Source organism: Crocodylus siamensis, chromosome 13 (genome assembly GCF_052110815.1).
Source record: "Crocodylus siamensis isolate JL-2025a chromosome 13, ASM5211081v1, whole genome shotgun sequence".
NCBI classification, from domain to species: domain Eukaryota; kingdom Metazoa; phylum Chordata; order Crocodylia; family Crocodylidae; genus Crocodylus; species Crocodylus siamensis.
The window spans coordinates 25,315,364-25,330,393 of NC_143407.1; the positions used below are offsets into that span (position 1 = coordinate 25,315,364).

Consider the following 15,030-nt stretch of genomic DNA (forward strand, 5'->3'; position numbering starts at 1 on the left):
TAAGCATTCAAAATATACAAGGGAATATTTGGTAGCCGTGTTGGTCTGGGACGAGAAGAAACGCAAAAAACCCGAGCGCTCCTGGTTCAGAGCTGAAACCTGTTATTAGACCAACTAAAAAAGATGGATTTTTGGGCTTGATTTTTTTTAGCTGGTCTAATAAAAGTTCTCACCGCAGAACCAGGAGCGCTGGAGTTTTGCATTTCAAAATGCAAAATATTTTTGGAAGCAGTTAATTGATGCAACACCTGCAAAACCCAAGTCACTCTGGACACTTGTTTGCATGCTTTTTTTTTTTTTTTTTTTTTTTTAGGGTACTTCAGTTTTTTGGAAAACACCATCATTTGGAGCTTCCAGTATAATCATTTCCTATTTAGGACTCTGGCACCTTATTTAAATACCTCCTCCCCAAACTGCGGCCTCTGTCTCTGTAAAGATGAGGCACCGCGAGACTGAGCCCCTGGCTTCTGACGTCATGCGGGTCGCGCAACCACGTTCCCCACGGAGGGGAACCTGCCTCGCGCACATGCGCAGACGTCGTAGCCGGTCGCCCTGTAGGCCCCGCCCCTTCCTGCGCAATGTTCCAATGAAGCGGGAGTGCGCGATGGGGTCAGAGGGCGGCAAGATGGCGGCGCCCATACGGCCGTAGCGCGGAGGCGCTCGTCAGCGTCCTAGATGCTGGCGCTGGGCGCGGCGCGGCGGCGGGTGGCGGCGGCGGCGGCGCTGGGTCACGGGTCGCGGCGAGGCCGGGCCGGGGCGGCGGGGCCGAAGCTGGGGGGCCGCCGGGCGCTGCAGGAGGCGGACGAGGCGACGCCCGTGTTCCGCTACGTGGGGCAGCGCGCGCGGCGCGCGGACCGCGTCTTCGTCTGGGGCTTCTGCCACGCGGGCGCCCTGGGCGTGCCCAGCTTCGTGCGGCCCGACGCGTCCTGGAAGAGGCCCCGTCGCGTGCAGAATACGCCCTACCGGCTCGTCACTGCGGACAAGGCGCGTAGGGGGAGGGGGAGGGGGAGGGGGGGGGGGGGGGGGGGCTGGCTCTGGCCCCGGGCCCTGGGTCTCATGTCGGAGTGGGGCCGGGGCCTGGGCTCGCTCCTATGGGAGCTGGGCCAGGGCAGCGGAGCTGGCGCTGGGAGAGGAGGGGGGGGCCTGGACAGGACCCTGTGCGCTGGGCAGGGGCCTGCACCGTGCCTCTGACCGGAGGAGCCGAACTGGAGTGTCATCCCCACCCCTTGCCGTGTGCCGGACTCGTTGCAGATCTCGTCAGCAGCCTGCGGCTATGGCTTCACCTTGCTCTCCTCCAAAACCGCTGACATCACCAAAGTGTGGGGCATGGGGCTGAACGAGGACTCGCAGCTCGGCTTCCAGAGGAGCCGGAAGGACCGAAGTAAGGAGCTCGGTCCTGGACGGCTGCAGAGAGCGAACCGCGGGTGCGGAGCTGCTTTCCTGCTCTGGCTGCCTCGGGACTGTTATTTTCCGGTTGCGTTTTCAGACTTCAGCGGCCTTTCCAAGAGCAAATATGAGTTTTGCTTTTAGAAGATACTGGGGTCCCTCTGCCTCCCGTGCTAGTTTTAATGCTCCAGAAACACTGACCCTGTTCAGCAAATGTGTTATCTGCATGCTTAACTCAAACTGCTCATTGCTTGTTAAGCAGGATGTGAGCTTGTGATTAAGTAGTTGGCAGAAACGAGGAGGCTAAATTCCAGCGGTCTCAGAATCGACTGCCTGGAACTTGTTGTCTCCATACATCCTGCTTGTTGTTTCCAGGGGTGTGTGTGTCTGGTCCCCTTGCTGCTGTCATCTTGATAGTCTCATGATAGGTGGGGAGGGATCTAGATTGGCTGTCTGTTTGAGCAAGTGCATGTGCTTTCTAGATCATAAATGCCTGTGTAGCTGTTACGGAAGCAAACTTAGCTTGTTTATTTGCTGGCCTTTTATATTTTTCCCTGAAGCAAAAAGCTACCAGTATGTCTTGGAGCCATCTCCTATTCCATTGCCACTGGAGAAGCCCCAGGAGACTCGAGTGTTGCAGGTCTCCTGCGGGAGAGCCCATTCCCTCATCCTGACGGACCATGAAGGAGGTACGACCTGTGGTGGTGGCAGTTGATTTGCCTGAGTGTATGCTTTCTTTCTTCTTTAGAAGCTAAACCCAAAGCTGATAAGGGGTATAAAATTGGTGTACAGAAAAGTTCCTGAAGCAGAGGCAGAACTGTAAGCTTGAAACCACATTCCTTGTGCAATGTGTTCATTTGGCTGAAGCTGTGTGTGTGTGCATTGTAAGCAGTATAAACTAAAGCTGGCAAGTCTAGCCCTGGGGCGTGGTAAGCATAAGAAATTGGTTATGTTTCACCAAGGGCATTGGCTAATTTTGTTTCAACAGCTATGCCAGTTCCTTCAAGGTATCTTCCTTGGGAAGCCCCTAAATATTGCCTTTGTAATGGATATATAAACCTTGATAATAAAGGTTCCTTGCTTGAATGGGCGCTCTACTGTGCAGGGAATCCTTCAGTGTGCTAGTTAGCATCTTACTAGTTCTTGATCGCTGGTGGAGGTAATCATTTGATGCAGAGTTGTTATTGGAATAATGATCTTATTGCCAAGTCTAAGCAGTGGGAGAATGAGAGAGGCAATTTGAGAGGAATAAGTGATGACCTCAAGGGTGTGTGATAATTAAGGTGTAGGAACTTGGGTCTTTTTAGTAGAAATGCTTTTGCCCTGTTTAACCTAGGTTCAGGCAAAGAAAGTGGGAGTCTGCCATACCTGGTACTGCTTGAGAAACGTGTGTGGACACTAAGCTTTGTGTAGGCCTCAGTCAGGCCCTAGAGGGGAGGAAAAAATGCTTGATGCTGCTTCAGAGAGCTGCTGTAACTAGGTGTATGTTTCCTTTTCAGTCTTCAGCATGGGAAACAACTCGTATGGGCAGTGTGGTCGAGAAATAGTTGAAGGTGAAATTTATAGGTGAGAATAACAAAGAGCTTAATGACATGGAATGGGATGTCTCCTGTAAATATTGTGGGATCCAGGGGAGAAGTAGAACTGAAAGGGAGTTGATGAGGAGTGATAGGTCCAAGAAATAGTAAATTAGAATTTTATTGGTATCCTAAATTGGTGAGGATCGTGTAACTTGAAGTAGCTCTTGCGTTCAAATCTGGCCCTGGGAGTGATGCTAAGGAAGAGAGGCCATACCAGGAAGCTGGTTGGTGGGGTGAACCAGTGCTGTGCCACTGTTTCTGTGATGCCCACGACTCCTGTGGTGCCAAACACTTGCGCATACCAGATTTGGCCCTTGAGGGAGGGGGAGGTGAAATTTCTGCCTACTGCCTTGAGGGAGGAAGTGAGAGCAGAACCTGTTCAGCCTCAAGTGAGACCACCATCCTTGTCATGCATACCTGGTCTCTAAGAATGGGAGTAGTGTCAGCACACCTGTCCTTTGTAGGCTTCAGGGAGGAAGGGGATGAATGGGGGACTAGGAATAAAGACAAAGCAAAGAAGGACCACAACAGCAAGCCACTGTAGATCAGATGATGCCTTTGAGAGAGTTCAGTCAAACCCTGAATTCATGAACCTTGTGTGTACTACCTTCCTAGATCGGTTAGTCAGACTTGAAACTGCCTGCCCCACAGCCAGGGGAGAACTGATTAAAAACTGTAACAACGTGTACAAGAAAGTGCTTAAAATTCAGTGGGTGCTAAACTTGCAATTTTTTCCTTTCTTGTCTTTGTTTTGATGCCTGCCTAATGGTGTATAGTGAGAGCCATGTGATAAATCGACTGCAAGAGTTTGATGGAAGAGTTATGCAGGTAACAACTTTGACTAAAAGATGAGAAAAATGATTAGGCCTATACTTAGTTCCCAGACCGTGTTCACCTCAGTAACAAGCGAATTGGTAACACAAAGTAGATAAATTCTTGGTCTGGTGTATTGGATTTCTCCTTTCCTTTCCGCCCTCAACCCTGTGGATGACTGGTTGGAGGTGTCTTAGACATAATTTTAATGAGCTTCATCATGGGTTTTTCTTTGTAGTCTGGGTATACAAGTACAAATTGTGCATGCAGTTCAGTGTAGGTTTTTTCTTGCACAGGTTGTTTGTGGTCAGGATCACAGTCTGTTTAGGACAGAGAAAGGAGAGATCTATTCCTGTGGATGGGGAGCCGATGGACAAACAGGTACGATGTCCTGTGAAGTGGAGCTGAAAATGCAATGAGCTGAGGCGCAAGTCTGAGGAATGGTGTCAGTTTGGGCAGGGGGTGTGACGTATGATGACATGCTGGACCTCGGGAAGCAGCAAACGAGTAAAAGTTGAAATCTGTGAATCGAAAAATGCGTGCTTGGGAAGAGTGTTCTGAACTGTGTGTTCTTGCATAGTGAAGATGTAGCTCTTAAGCCTTGATTATGGCACGGGTGCTGGGAATAAAACTGAGAAGCATCTTGTGGTAAAACACCAAACCTTGATTTTGCTGTTCTTTGGGGGTGGGGTGAGTGCCCCCTGTTGCTTTTACACTGTTTGCTTGACGGCTTCACTGATTCCTGATGACTCATCCTGCGCTCAGGTCAGAGCTTTGGTTGAGGCCCGTTCGGTTGCTTGTTCCTCCTCATAAAGCTGCGCAGAATAAGGTCTAAGTTTTACCCTGCCCCTTCCCCGCTTCTTCCCCATCCTTCAGTGTGGCTGTACTGTACAGGTCTTGCTGGACTGGCTGAAAGGCACCTCATACAAAACATTAATTTGCCTGGAGACTAGAATCACAGCTTTAGGAATAGCCTTAGTCCGGGTGCTGGAGTGGTTTGGAACATAGTTCACAACGGTTATAACAAAACACATGATATACTATAACGGACATCACTGAACTTCAGTACCTTGAAAAATTGCTGCTACTTTTGCAGAGTAGGTGGAAACTTTGGAGGTGACCTGAGCCTGGCCAAAGTAAAAGTAGTTCAGATTCATAGATTGTAAGGGACCTTGGAAGATCAGTCTGGACACCCTGACTGTGAAGGTTGCCAGTCTTATTTTAATTGGCTTTATTGGCACCACGGTCAGCAAGTTTGCACTTGTAACTCCTGCAGGACATTTGATGGGCTTTTGCACTACTTATGGTAACATTACAGGGCACTAGGTTCCTACCTTCAGCTACGCTTTTCTTTCTGCCAGGATGTTTCCTGGTGGAGTGCACCAAACTGATCCTGGTAATGAGGCCAAGTGGTTTCCTAACCTGCGCACAATTAGAGCTGGTGTCTTGCCTGCTTAGACTTCTAGTTAGAGCTTTGAAAGTGTGATTTGAGTGACTTCTGTTAGGCCAGCATTGCCTGGCTTTGTTCTGATCTGCAGGAGGGCAGCACATCATTCCAGACTGTCTGTTTCTTTGTCAGGTCTAGGGCACTACGATGTTTCCAGTGTTCCCACCAAGCTAGGTGGAGATGTCGCTGGAGTCAACATTATCCAGGTTGCCTCCTACGCGGATTGCTGTCTGGCTGTTTCTGATGAAGGAGACCTCTTCGGCTGGGGAAACTCGGAATACCTGCAACTAGCGTGCGTCACGGAGACAACGCAGGTCTGTTTAGGAATTTTCTTTTCTTTATATTGCATGTCGCTAAAGGGACACCTGTCCACTAGTCACCCTGGGGTATGTGGATGCAGTACTGAGCTATAGAAAGGCTTAATTTTCCTCACAGTAACAGACTGGCATGTTGCTGGTTATGGTGCCATGTGCTGAAAGTTGTTCCAAAGAGATCTTGGGACAGACCTGTTGCTGTACATGTTTGTGAGGGGTGTTTTTTTTTTTTTGTGGGGAGGGTTGGATTCTGGCAATTATTTCATGAGCAGAGAGAGGCAATTAGCTGTGTTAGCCTGAAGTCAGGCAGAAGGCAGGGTAGATGTACCACCCCATAGACTAACCAAATCAGAGATAAATGGCATAAGCCTTCATGAGCCCAAACTCATTTCTGCAGATGCTATGGCCACCCTTCTATCTGCCATATAGTTCTGATTTTTCTCAAGCAAGCAATAGAGCATCTCATTTGGCCTCTTGTGTCTCTAGCAAAAGTTCCCTTCCTTCTTATCCCCTAGGTTAAGTAACTGTTTGTTTCTTTAGATGCCAGTCCCTTTTGGAAGCAGGTAAGGCACCAAGGCATATCATATATTGCAGAAATCTTCCACCATCAGTGTAGTCTTCGTGACAGTGCTGGCTAAATGCCCACCCCATTCGGTGACTTAATACTGCTAAATACTTCTGTGTTCCATTTTTGAGACCCAAATGGGAAAAGTAAGGCAGTGAAATTTAAAGAGACTTGGACTCGGATAAAAATACTGTTTCAAGCTGTGTAGCGATTCAGCAAGAAGCACCGAAATGAATGGATGTAGTAAGGGAGCCTGAGGTTGATTCAGAATAGCTGAAAGCAAAAGTCCATATTGGACCGATAAAGGGAAAACTAACACTATTGGCTATTGGCTTTTTTTGGCTGGGGTTAGCTGATAATGTACCAATAAGTATGCCACGTCCATGTGCGCTGCCACAGCTTGCACACAGCCAGGAGCACAGCTGGGCAGCATGGAGAACAGCACCCTGCAGGTAAGTCTGTAGAGGGGAAGGAGTGTGAAGGAGAGCAAATCAAGGCCCCCACGGTGAGGGAGGGAGTGGGGTAGGAGCTGGGGGCACTGTTCTGCCGAGGCAGTGAATGGGACTCGGGGGTGGGGAGTAGAATGGAGCTGTGGGTGGCTCATTTAGGCAGTGTGGGGGGGTGAGTGGGTGGGGGTGTGTGGCTGCTGTATGCCCACCTGGGGAAGGCATGGGGGGGCATGTGCTTCCTTCCCCCCTCCAGGTCCTGTGCGCATGGTGGAGGCAGGCTGCCCACTGTGGGCTCAGGGCTCTCTGCCCTGCTGCCTTTTTTCTGGGAGCTCTGTGCCAGCAGCTTGTCCCTGCCTTGCCCGGTGGTGGTGGGACGAAGGCAGCAAAGTAGAGCACCCAGAGCCTGTAGTGAAGCCTGCCTCCTCCTCTGCCCTGCTCAGCTCTGCTTCTAAAAGCATCCCCATGCTTAAAAATGGTGGTGGTGGCACTTGAATGAAAGCTCATTAGACGAGCTCTAGTTCAAGTGCCCCTGCTGCCATTTTTAAGCACCAGGACACTGATCCTCTAGAGTCGCCGCCCTGGCCCTGGGGTCACATTTACTGCTGCCCCTGTCCCACTCCCCCCCTCACCATGGGTGCCTTGATCTGTGCCCTCCTCTCCCTGCTCCCAGCCCTTCCCCTCCACAGACTTACCTGGCGAGCACTGCCCTCCATGCTGCCTGGCTGCATTCCTGTAAATCTGATATCAGATCTGTATTCGCTGACATGCCTGGTGGAAAATCTCTATTGGCACACCCCTTGTACTGACTTGACCATACATGTTGTGGCAGAGAAGCACCTGCTGTATTTTGTTCATTGCTGAAATGTGTGCTGTCCACTATTAAAAGACATCTCTGCTTCATGGGGAGAACAAAGGGTAGACTGTCAAATTGCTGCCACTCTGTAAGTAAGGTCTCATACCGAAAAGTTGTGGCATCTGGGCTTGGCTCCATATCATTCCTCAGAGCTCAGAAAGCCAGGTTTTCTGATGTCACAAACAGTAGTCAAAACTCTTTCAAAGTGTTGTGTATCTTGTTCTTTTTGCACTACATCCTGAGCAACCCCCTTTTAAAGTAGCTCTGTGTCTCAAGCCATAATGGATTTCTTAAAAAAAGGTGAATGTCCCCAGGCACTTACCATTCAAGATTGGGAAGGTAAAGGAGGCTGCATGCGGAGGGACCGGCAATGCTGTTCTGAATGGTGAGTATCTCTATTAAAGAAATCCTCCAGTTACATGCCCCCACTGGAAGTGAATGTGCTGTGAGGTAGAAGTGAGGAGGTGTGTACAGGCCCCGTATATTGCAAAACCTGGGAGGGAAAAATGTATTTGAGTCCATCACCTCTGGTGAAATACAGCTCCTCAAGACTCAGCAGCTGATGGAAGTGTTGTGTGCATTTGTCATACAGAGGAAGGAAATGTCTTTGTGTGGGGATACGGAATCCTTGGGAAAGGACCGAACCTTCTGGAAACAGCAACTCCAGAAATGATCCCTCCCACTCTCTTTGGCTCATCAGATGTTCGTGTTAAGCACCTTCGCTGTGGACTCAGCCACTTTGCGGCACTTAATGGTAAGAATCTGAACATGCAGAGGAGTGAGGCGAGGAGAAAATAGCCGTCATAAGCTTAGGCAAAAAGGTTGGCTCTAAAGCCTTATTTACAAGGCTGTAGCTTGGCACTGCTTACTGAGGTTGTCTTTGTTTCTCTTGTTGCAGAGAGAGGAGAGCTGTTTGTCTGGGGCAAGAATATTAGAGGGTGCTTGGGAACTGGAAGAAGGGAAGACCAGTATTTTCCCTGGAGGGTAAGTGTCAGTGAGACCTGGTCAGCTGAATTGGGCTCTGGTTCAAACATCCTGCTCTGAGCGATGGGTTTCGTCTACCCTCAGCTTTCCTCGGATGGGGATTCCACAGCCCCTGGGTAACCTGTTCCAATGCTTAACCACCCTTCTGGGAATTTGAGACCAGTGCTCCTTGGCCACAGGGAATAGCATATAATAACCTGCAAATCAGTAATGAGGGCAGGAAGAGGTAATTACTTCATGTGGGCACTGAGCCAGTGGTAAGAGCAGTCATGCATCTATCTAGGTGACCATGGAGATGCTGGCAAGAGCCTTGCTAAGGTAGAGGCACATCACTTCACGGTGCCTTGTGCTCCAGTCACAGGTATCAAGCTCAGGCTGACTGGTCTGGAACTTCCCAGCTCATTCCTGCCTTTCTTTAAGCGTGGGCAGTGTGTTTACCATTATCAGAGCCCTCACCTGACCTTTCCATGATCCAAAGGTAGTAGCCAATTCCCTGAACACTAGGCTACTTATTGCCTTCCCTGTCCTTGCTGTTAGTTGGTAGCTGATCTCAGTACCTCTTTTTACTTAAGCCTTCTCTTTACTTGTTGGTCCTCTTTACCTGGCATACTTGGAAAAGGCAGTCAGCTCTTCCTTTTTTGAGTTCAAACTCTCTTCAACTAGTTTTGTGCCTGGCTAGCCTCGTGCTGCACTTCCTGTCCTTTCTTCCCATTAGGGTCACCTGTTCTTGCCCCTTAAGGAACAGCAAAGTTGCTGCATTTATTAAAGACTGCATTTATGCCATAAGAGCTCTTCATTGCATGATCAGTATCATGCAAGTTGCTGTCCCTCCTACTGTGACACATTTTCAACAGGAGAAACGTAGAGATCTGCAAAAGCATGAAGGGCATGGGAAAAGTGAAGAGGGAACCTATTCACCACCAAGTCTCAGAACATAAGAGGGGCACTTATAGTCAGGGGCAGGTACTTAAAACCAGCAGGTAGTGTGTGTATATATTTTTACACAACATGTAGTTAAAAAGGATCAGGCAACCTGCTCCACTTTTTATGGTAATTTATGGTGTAAGTAATTGGTCTGATTCATGAGGACACTACAGAATAAGTGCACACCTCTTCATTAAGACAGCAGTACCCAGCACTGAACTTAGTGGTTCTATTTTTTTTTTTCTCCTCCTAGGTGACGATACCGGGGGAGGTGGTGGCCGTGGCATGTGGAGTGGATCACATGGTAACGCTGGTAAAATCATGGATCTAATGGAACTTGTGCAGGCATGAGCCAGCAGAGAAAATAAAGATATTCTAACCCGTCCTTGCTGCAAGCATTTTATTCCTCTTCTAGAAAACCTGGAGCAGGGAAGGGGCTCTCGGTTGTTGGACACTTCACTGCAGCTGTGGGAGGCTGGTTCATACAACCTCCAAGGATATATGGTTTTAAAGACAGAGAGGACTGCTGTATTCTGGTTTTTTTGGGTTTTTTTTTTTCCTTTATTTCCTTATTTCTTTACACTCGTCACAAAGAAACCAGCCCTTCCACCCCAGTTCCTCTGGAGAAGCTCTTGCTAAAGCTGCAGCACACACAATCTGCCTGTCTGCGGGCAATTCCTCTCACACCAGCAAGGTTATGGTTTTTTTGCTTTGGAACTGAACAGCGGGGCTCTAAGTTCAGCAATTCTTAAAAAGAGCTGTTTATGCTCATGTCTTTTTTTTTTTTTCCACTTCAACCTCTCCAGAATCAGATTATCCAAGAATACTGTGAGAAAAAAGGAATAACCATATTATTACGATAGAAAAAGCATCTGGAACCAGCTCAGAAGATTTCTAATGCTTTCCAGCTTGACTGACTTGGAGTGCATTGATTACGCCATTTATATTTTCTTCAGGTACCTGCAGAAAACCAAAAAAAGAGGGTGAGAACCATCCTCTTTAGACAGACGCATAACTTGCTTACTCATACCTGGAAGAGGCGTTTGGGGGAACAAGCTCCATAGCACTCTCCTGATGCCTCCTCCTTGGGCCTTGTACTGGTGACAAGTAGGGTTCCCCTGGGTGTCATATTGCTTAGTACAAGATTGAAAGAGTGAACAGCAGAGATCCACCTTTTTCTGCTCACCATGGAAAAAAATGTGGATTTTTCTCCTTTAAAGGTGAGGCACAGTGGCCCCTTGCTGCTGTTGGGTGGACAGGGGCATTTTGCCCATGGTGGCACAGCACTCCCTCCTGTGCTGGTCCCACCTGCTGGGCCACAGAGGTAGCTTCTACCCTGAGCTTGTCTAGCCCAGCTGCAGCCCCATACCCTGCTGCAGGCACAAGAATTGGGGAGGGGGCAAGTGGCTTGGGGCAGCAAGTCAGGAGTGCAGAAAACGGGCAGAGCTGTGGGTTGGGACTTGGGGCACCAGCAGCAGGACCAGGGAGCTATGGGTCAGAAGTGAGGGGCACTGGTGGGACTGTGGCTTGTGTTTGACCTGGCATATTGGCTGCTCAGTGCCATAAAGGTGGGGGGGAGGTGGCAGCTGCAGCTGGACCTGCGTCCTGGTGAGAGAAGGGGTGGAGGGAGGCTCTGGTTTTCCGTTATTAAAAAAATAACATGATAGGAACATAGAATTTATTAGTGATTTGAGGCACTGGTAGGTTTCTAAATTGCTTTGAAATTGTAAATGTATCAATAAAACTCTGTTCAACTGATACCTATATATACACTTTGTCCTGTATACAGAGATGAATTTGTCATAACCAGGGATCCTGGTTTTCGTAGTTCAAAAATTGTAAATTTACTAATTTAAAAAAAAAAGCTGTAAATTCTCTGATTTAACAAAAACTCAAAAAGTGTTTTTCCGCCATGAAAATGAAATGCAATGAAATTCATGAAAATGAATTGTATATAGTGGCATTTCATTTTCATGGTGGAAAAATGCTGATTTTGGTTTTCTTTAAAATCAGAGAATTTACGGCTCTTTTATATGTTATATCTATGGTGTTTCATTTTAATAGTGGATTCGAGGGTTTTTAAGCTATCAAACTGAGCTTAACAGTAGGGAGAACGGCCTAGCCTGGTCTAAAGATGACTGCAGTAAACTAACATTGTCACCAGCTGCATCCACCCAGCATGTTCCTGAAAGAGCAAGGTCTGATAAAGGACAGAGACTCCCAGGCTCCAGCGGGAGACTGCTTCTGACCGACCCACTTTTTCATCTTGGTTCTTGTACTCAAGGAAAACCTACCCAACTAGCTTTGGAAGCTGAGGGTTGCAAACAGCATCGTAACTTGACTGGTCCCTAAAAACCACAGACTAAACACAGAGAAGAGTTCTGTGTCTCATTACAATTCACCTCTCCTAATTGCGCTGTACTTTAAAGGTAACCATATCCCTGTTCCTTTTTCAATGGCTTTATGGGATTCACCTCCCTCCCCTTGCTCTTCACTCCCATCTTACAGTCCTCCTTCTCCTTTAGCAAGCAACTTCCATTTACAGAATACTCAAAAGTTATCACTCAATTTACCTTTGCCCCTTGCCCAGACCTGAGGATGGGTGGTTTTGTGCCCAAAAGCTTGCCTAATATCCCTTGCAGCTGGCCCAATGAAAGGCAGTGTTTAGGTTTGTTACAATTTGCTTGCCAAAGTGTAACTGGATTTCTATTTACACTTAAAGGCTTTGCATATCGCGCCCAGCAAAACGATTATCCAGGGCCACTTCCAGCTTCTTGGCTTAGCTTTATCATCTATATAGCACCCTGACCTTCCCCATCTAGAACAACGTTTAAGTTTGTTCTGCACACAAAGGCCTTCCGGGCTGTAAATGGTACCTGCCAACTGCAAACATGTAAAGTAATTCGCTTTTTTGTTTTAAAAAAAAAAAGGAATCGGAGCTGTGAGCAAGTCACAAGTCAGGCCAGGGAACCAAGTATGTAGTGATGTCATGAAAAACTGGAGGTGTAACAGGGCAGTTTTGTGCTGACCAGCCAGCAGCTGTGACAGCTGGGTTTTTTTGCATGCTGCTCCCTGCAAGTCGACATCTGAGGCTGCTGTGCCCCATTAGGTTATGCTACTGGCCTGTGCAGACAGGGCAGTGCTAAGGAACTCTCATTTAGTCAGGATGCTCTGTTGCGAACACTCCCACAAAGCGGCTAGGCTGGGTGGGGGGAGGCGTGTAAAGCAATGGGGTACTTCCCCTAAATGCAGCCTGGAACATAAAGAGTTGTGGCAAAGAACACAAAGGGCTTTCAAGCACTTTGAGACCGCAGAGAGGATTGTTTCTAAATGGGCAGATCAGCTTCCCCTATGGTTCCAACACCGACGTTCCCCATCCTGCAAGGCTACAGGGATGCTGTTTGTGGCTGCAGGGGAAGTGCCAGGGTGCAGGCGTTTCCAAGAAAACCCCAGAGGCAAGGGCACAACAGACTATCACAGCTGTTTGTATGTGCAGGGACAGTGGGGTTGGACCTGTATCACTGGCAAGACAAAACTACTCTCAGCACTACGCCGCACTTGCAAGAATCGAGACAAAAGACATTCACAGTTGGGTACATGCATAGGCTGGCCAGGGGAAATACAATCCAGCTGCCTGTTGTCTGTTGCTTGTGTGTTTACAGGGTTTGTGGTTCTGGCTACTTGACACTGAGCAGCAGCAGTCAAAGCACTGCTTACAATGCAAAAAAAAAAGGGGGGGGCAGTGACAATATGGGAGCTGCTGCAAATGGCAGAAGTGAAAATGGACTAGCAACAACTTTTGATCCATATGCCTACTGTCTACCCTTCCTCTCCACACACAGACACCCCACCCCAGCACTTAGACCTCGATGCACTGTGCCCTCTGTCGGGCACTGAATTTAGAGAGCTTCAAGTAGCCTGTCTGCAACAAGAGGAGCTAAAAAAAAGGTCTCTGCCCCCCAGCTTTTGGCTATGCTGTACAAAAGCAGCTGTAACAAGATAGGACAATGCTTCCCCAACGCAATGGGGAAAGGTGCCATCTCCCCAGTACCCCAGCAGAGCTACCAGGCTACTTACCAATGCATGATCAAACTTAAAAGTACTGATGTAATAGGCCGGGATGTCAGCAGCAGCCAAGGGCTCAGAAATCTGAGCGACAATTCCACATTCATCTGCGGGAGACACAGAGGAGAAGTCACAGACTCAAGCAGAGCTCTTCGACAGCGAGGCGTACCCAGCACTACCTAGCTTTCAGCACCAGCATGGAAGCAGCTCACCCCCCCTCCAGCCATCACCCGGGCATCGTGTTGAGCAAGAAAAGGCATCAGAAACGTTAAGGATGAGTCGATGCAGTTTCCAGTTCTGCAAATAACCCCTCAGGTCTATTGACCTGGCCTCAGAATCCAGATCGATCCTTGGCTAGTTCTTGGATCCAAAGCAGATGAGGCTGCCGCCCATCAGTGTCTGGGTGAAGGACCTAAGGCAACAGGGGCATTTCTGTTTGTATTTCATTTACTCCCTGCAACAAGCGTCTTAAGTCAGGGGCCGAATTATTCTGTGGACAGACTTATGTACACGTTGGAGCCAGAGGGCCATGCTCTCAGAAGCCAATGACCCCTTCCTCGTGTGGCAGGCGCAGAGGCTTCGCCGTGCCTACTGGTACAGACCCAACGTTAACACTGGGCCCTGCAGAAATCCCTGTTCCTGCCCATCGCCTGCTGCTTGATCCCCTCTGGCTATCCCCATACAGCCTCCTTTCCACGAGTAGTAATCCTGTAACACAAGTGTGGCGATTGGCAGCCACCACTTACGTGCAAAACCTGCTTTCTGTTGCTTTTGGCAAGCCACAGTAGACAGGGAGGAGAACCAGGAGCCACGTGGACCGCCACCTCTACAGACCCTGGTGGCTCGACAATCGCATCAAAGCAGCAGCCTCAGAAGCGCGCTGACGTGACAGAGTCCTTCACAACGCCATCCCTGGCACCTGCTACCCGGCCTCCCCAAAGACAAATCACAAAACAAGGCCACAAGTGTTTGGAGGCAGTGACCTACGGACCACTTCGCCCCGGCTTCTCAGCACGTCTGCAATGCCCTAGAAAAACAAGGACTAGGGAACCAGCTTTGGTGGTTGACAGTGTCACGACAAAGCACCTCTTCAGCATCCTACAGCAGGATCACAACTACCCTGGGCTACTTTGTGCTTTGTACACACTAAGTAACATGGCGTAGTTCTTGCAGCAGGAGAGTCTGGGTTCTGCCCTTCCCCTTTCCACTGGCTTGGGAGGGCTTCAGTCGTTCTCTTCTCCCTTTCTACTTTAGCCTCCAAGTGGCTGCCTGATTAAGCTACTTGACCAGCTCATTTTCCACAAACAAGGAGCTTTTCTTCCCCGCATGCACCAGGAGGCACAAAGCAGCACGTGCTCTGCTGGCTCCCTGACCATTTATGGCCTGTTTAACAACTCAGCTGCAAGGCAGATGTTTGCCGCTGCGAGACAAAAACTGGCCTCTGAGCAGCAAAAGGATGACCTGCTCGAGGCATGATTAACGATGAAAGCGGCACAGCAGCCAGCGCGCCTCTTCAGTTTCCACCGCTGAGGCTCTTTGACCTACATGGGGGCAGCAAGCACTGGCACTCAAGCAGGGCTCCCGAGCAGCCTTCCTGCTTGGATCCCTTGCTCATGCCCAGCAACTGTCTATTGCAGCATCTCGTTTCTT

The 15,030-nt window shown here is 48.9% G+C and overlaps 2 protein-coding genes across 4 annotated transcripts in view; one reads left to right on the top strand and one right to left on the bottom strand.

Annotated features, from left to right (window-relative positions):
* Positions 1 to 608: 608 nt before the first annotated feature.
* On the top strand, positions 609 to 9,700 carry RCC1L (RCC1 like). Of its 2 annotated transcripts, XM_090025166.1 has the most exons (12): positions 609 to 984; positions 1,252 to 1,381; positions 1,947 to 2,075; positions 2,886 to 2,952; positions 3,743 to 3,794; positions 4,076 to 4,160; positions 5,359 to 5,540; positions 6,081 to 6,103; positions 7,722 to 7,792; positions 8,000 to 8,161; positions 8,306 to 8,391; positions 9,569 to 9,700. In XM_090025166.1, the coding sequence occupies exons 1-12, from the start codon at positions 676 to 678 to the stop codon at positions 9,644 to 9,646; spliced, it is 1,374 nt and encodes a 457-aa protein (XP_089881292.1). In that variant the 5' UTR covers positions 609 to 675; the 3' UTR covers positions 9,647 to 9,700. The 2 variants fall into 2 exon arrangements, with proteins under 2 accessions (XP_089881292.1, XP_089881293.1); XM_090025167.1 differs by lacking the exon at positions 6,081 to 6,103 and having other exon boundaries at positions 7,708 to 7,792.
* A 146-nt stretch (positions 9,701 to 9,846) lies between these two features.
* Positions 9,847 to 15,030, bottom strand: part of CASTOR2 (cytosolic arginine sensor for mTORC1 subunit 2) — a 166,749-nt gene continuing 161,565 nt past the window's right edge. For both annotated transcript variants that reach the window (XM_090025168.1, XM_090025169.1), the window contains exons 8-9: positions 13,393 to 13,487; positions 9,847 to 10,275 (exon numbers count right to left, since the gene is read on the bottom strand). In XM_090025168.1, coding sequence (XP_089881294.1) covers positions 10,210 to 10,275; positions 13,393 to 13,487 — 161 coding nt within the window. In that variant the 3' untranslated portion in view covers positions 9,847 to 10,209. The remainder of the gene's footprint in view (positions 10,276 to 13,392; positions 13,488 to 15,030) is intronic.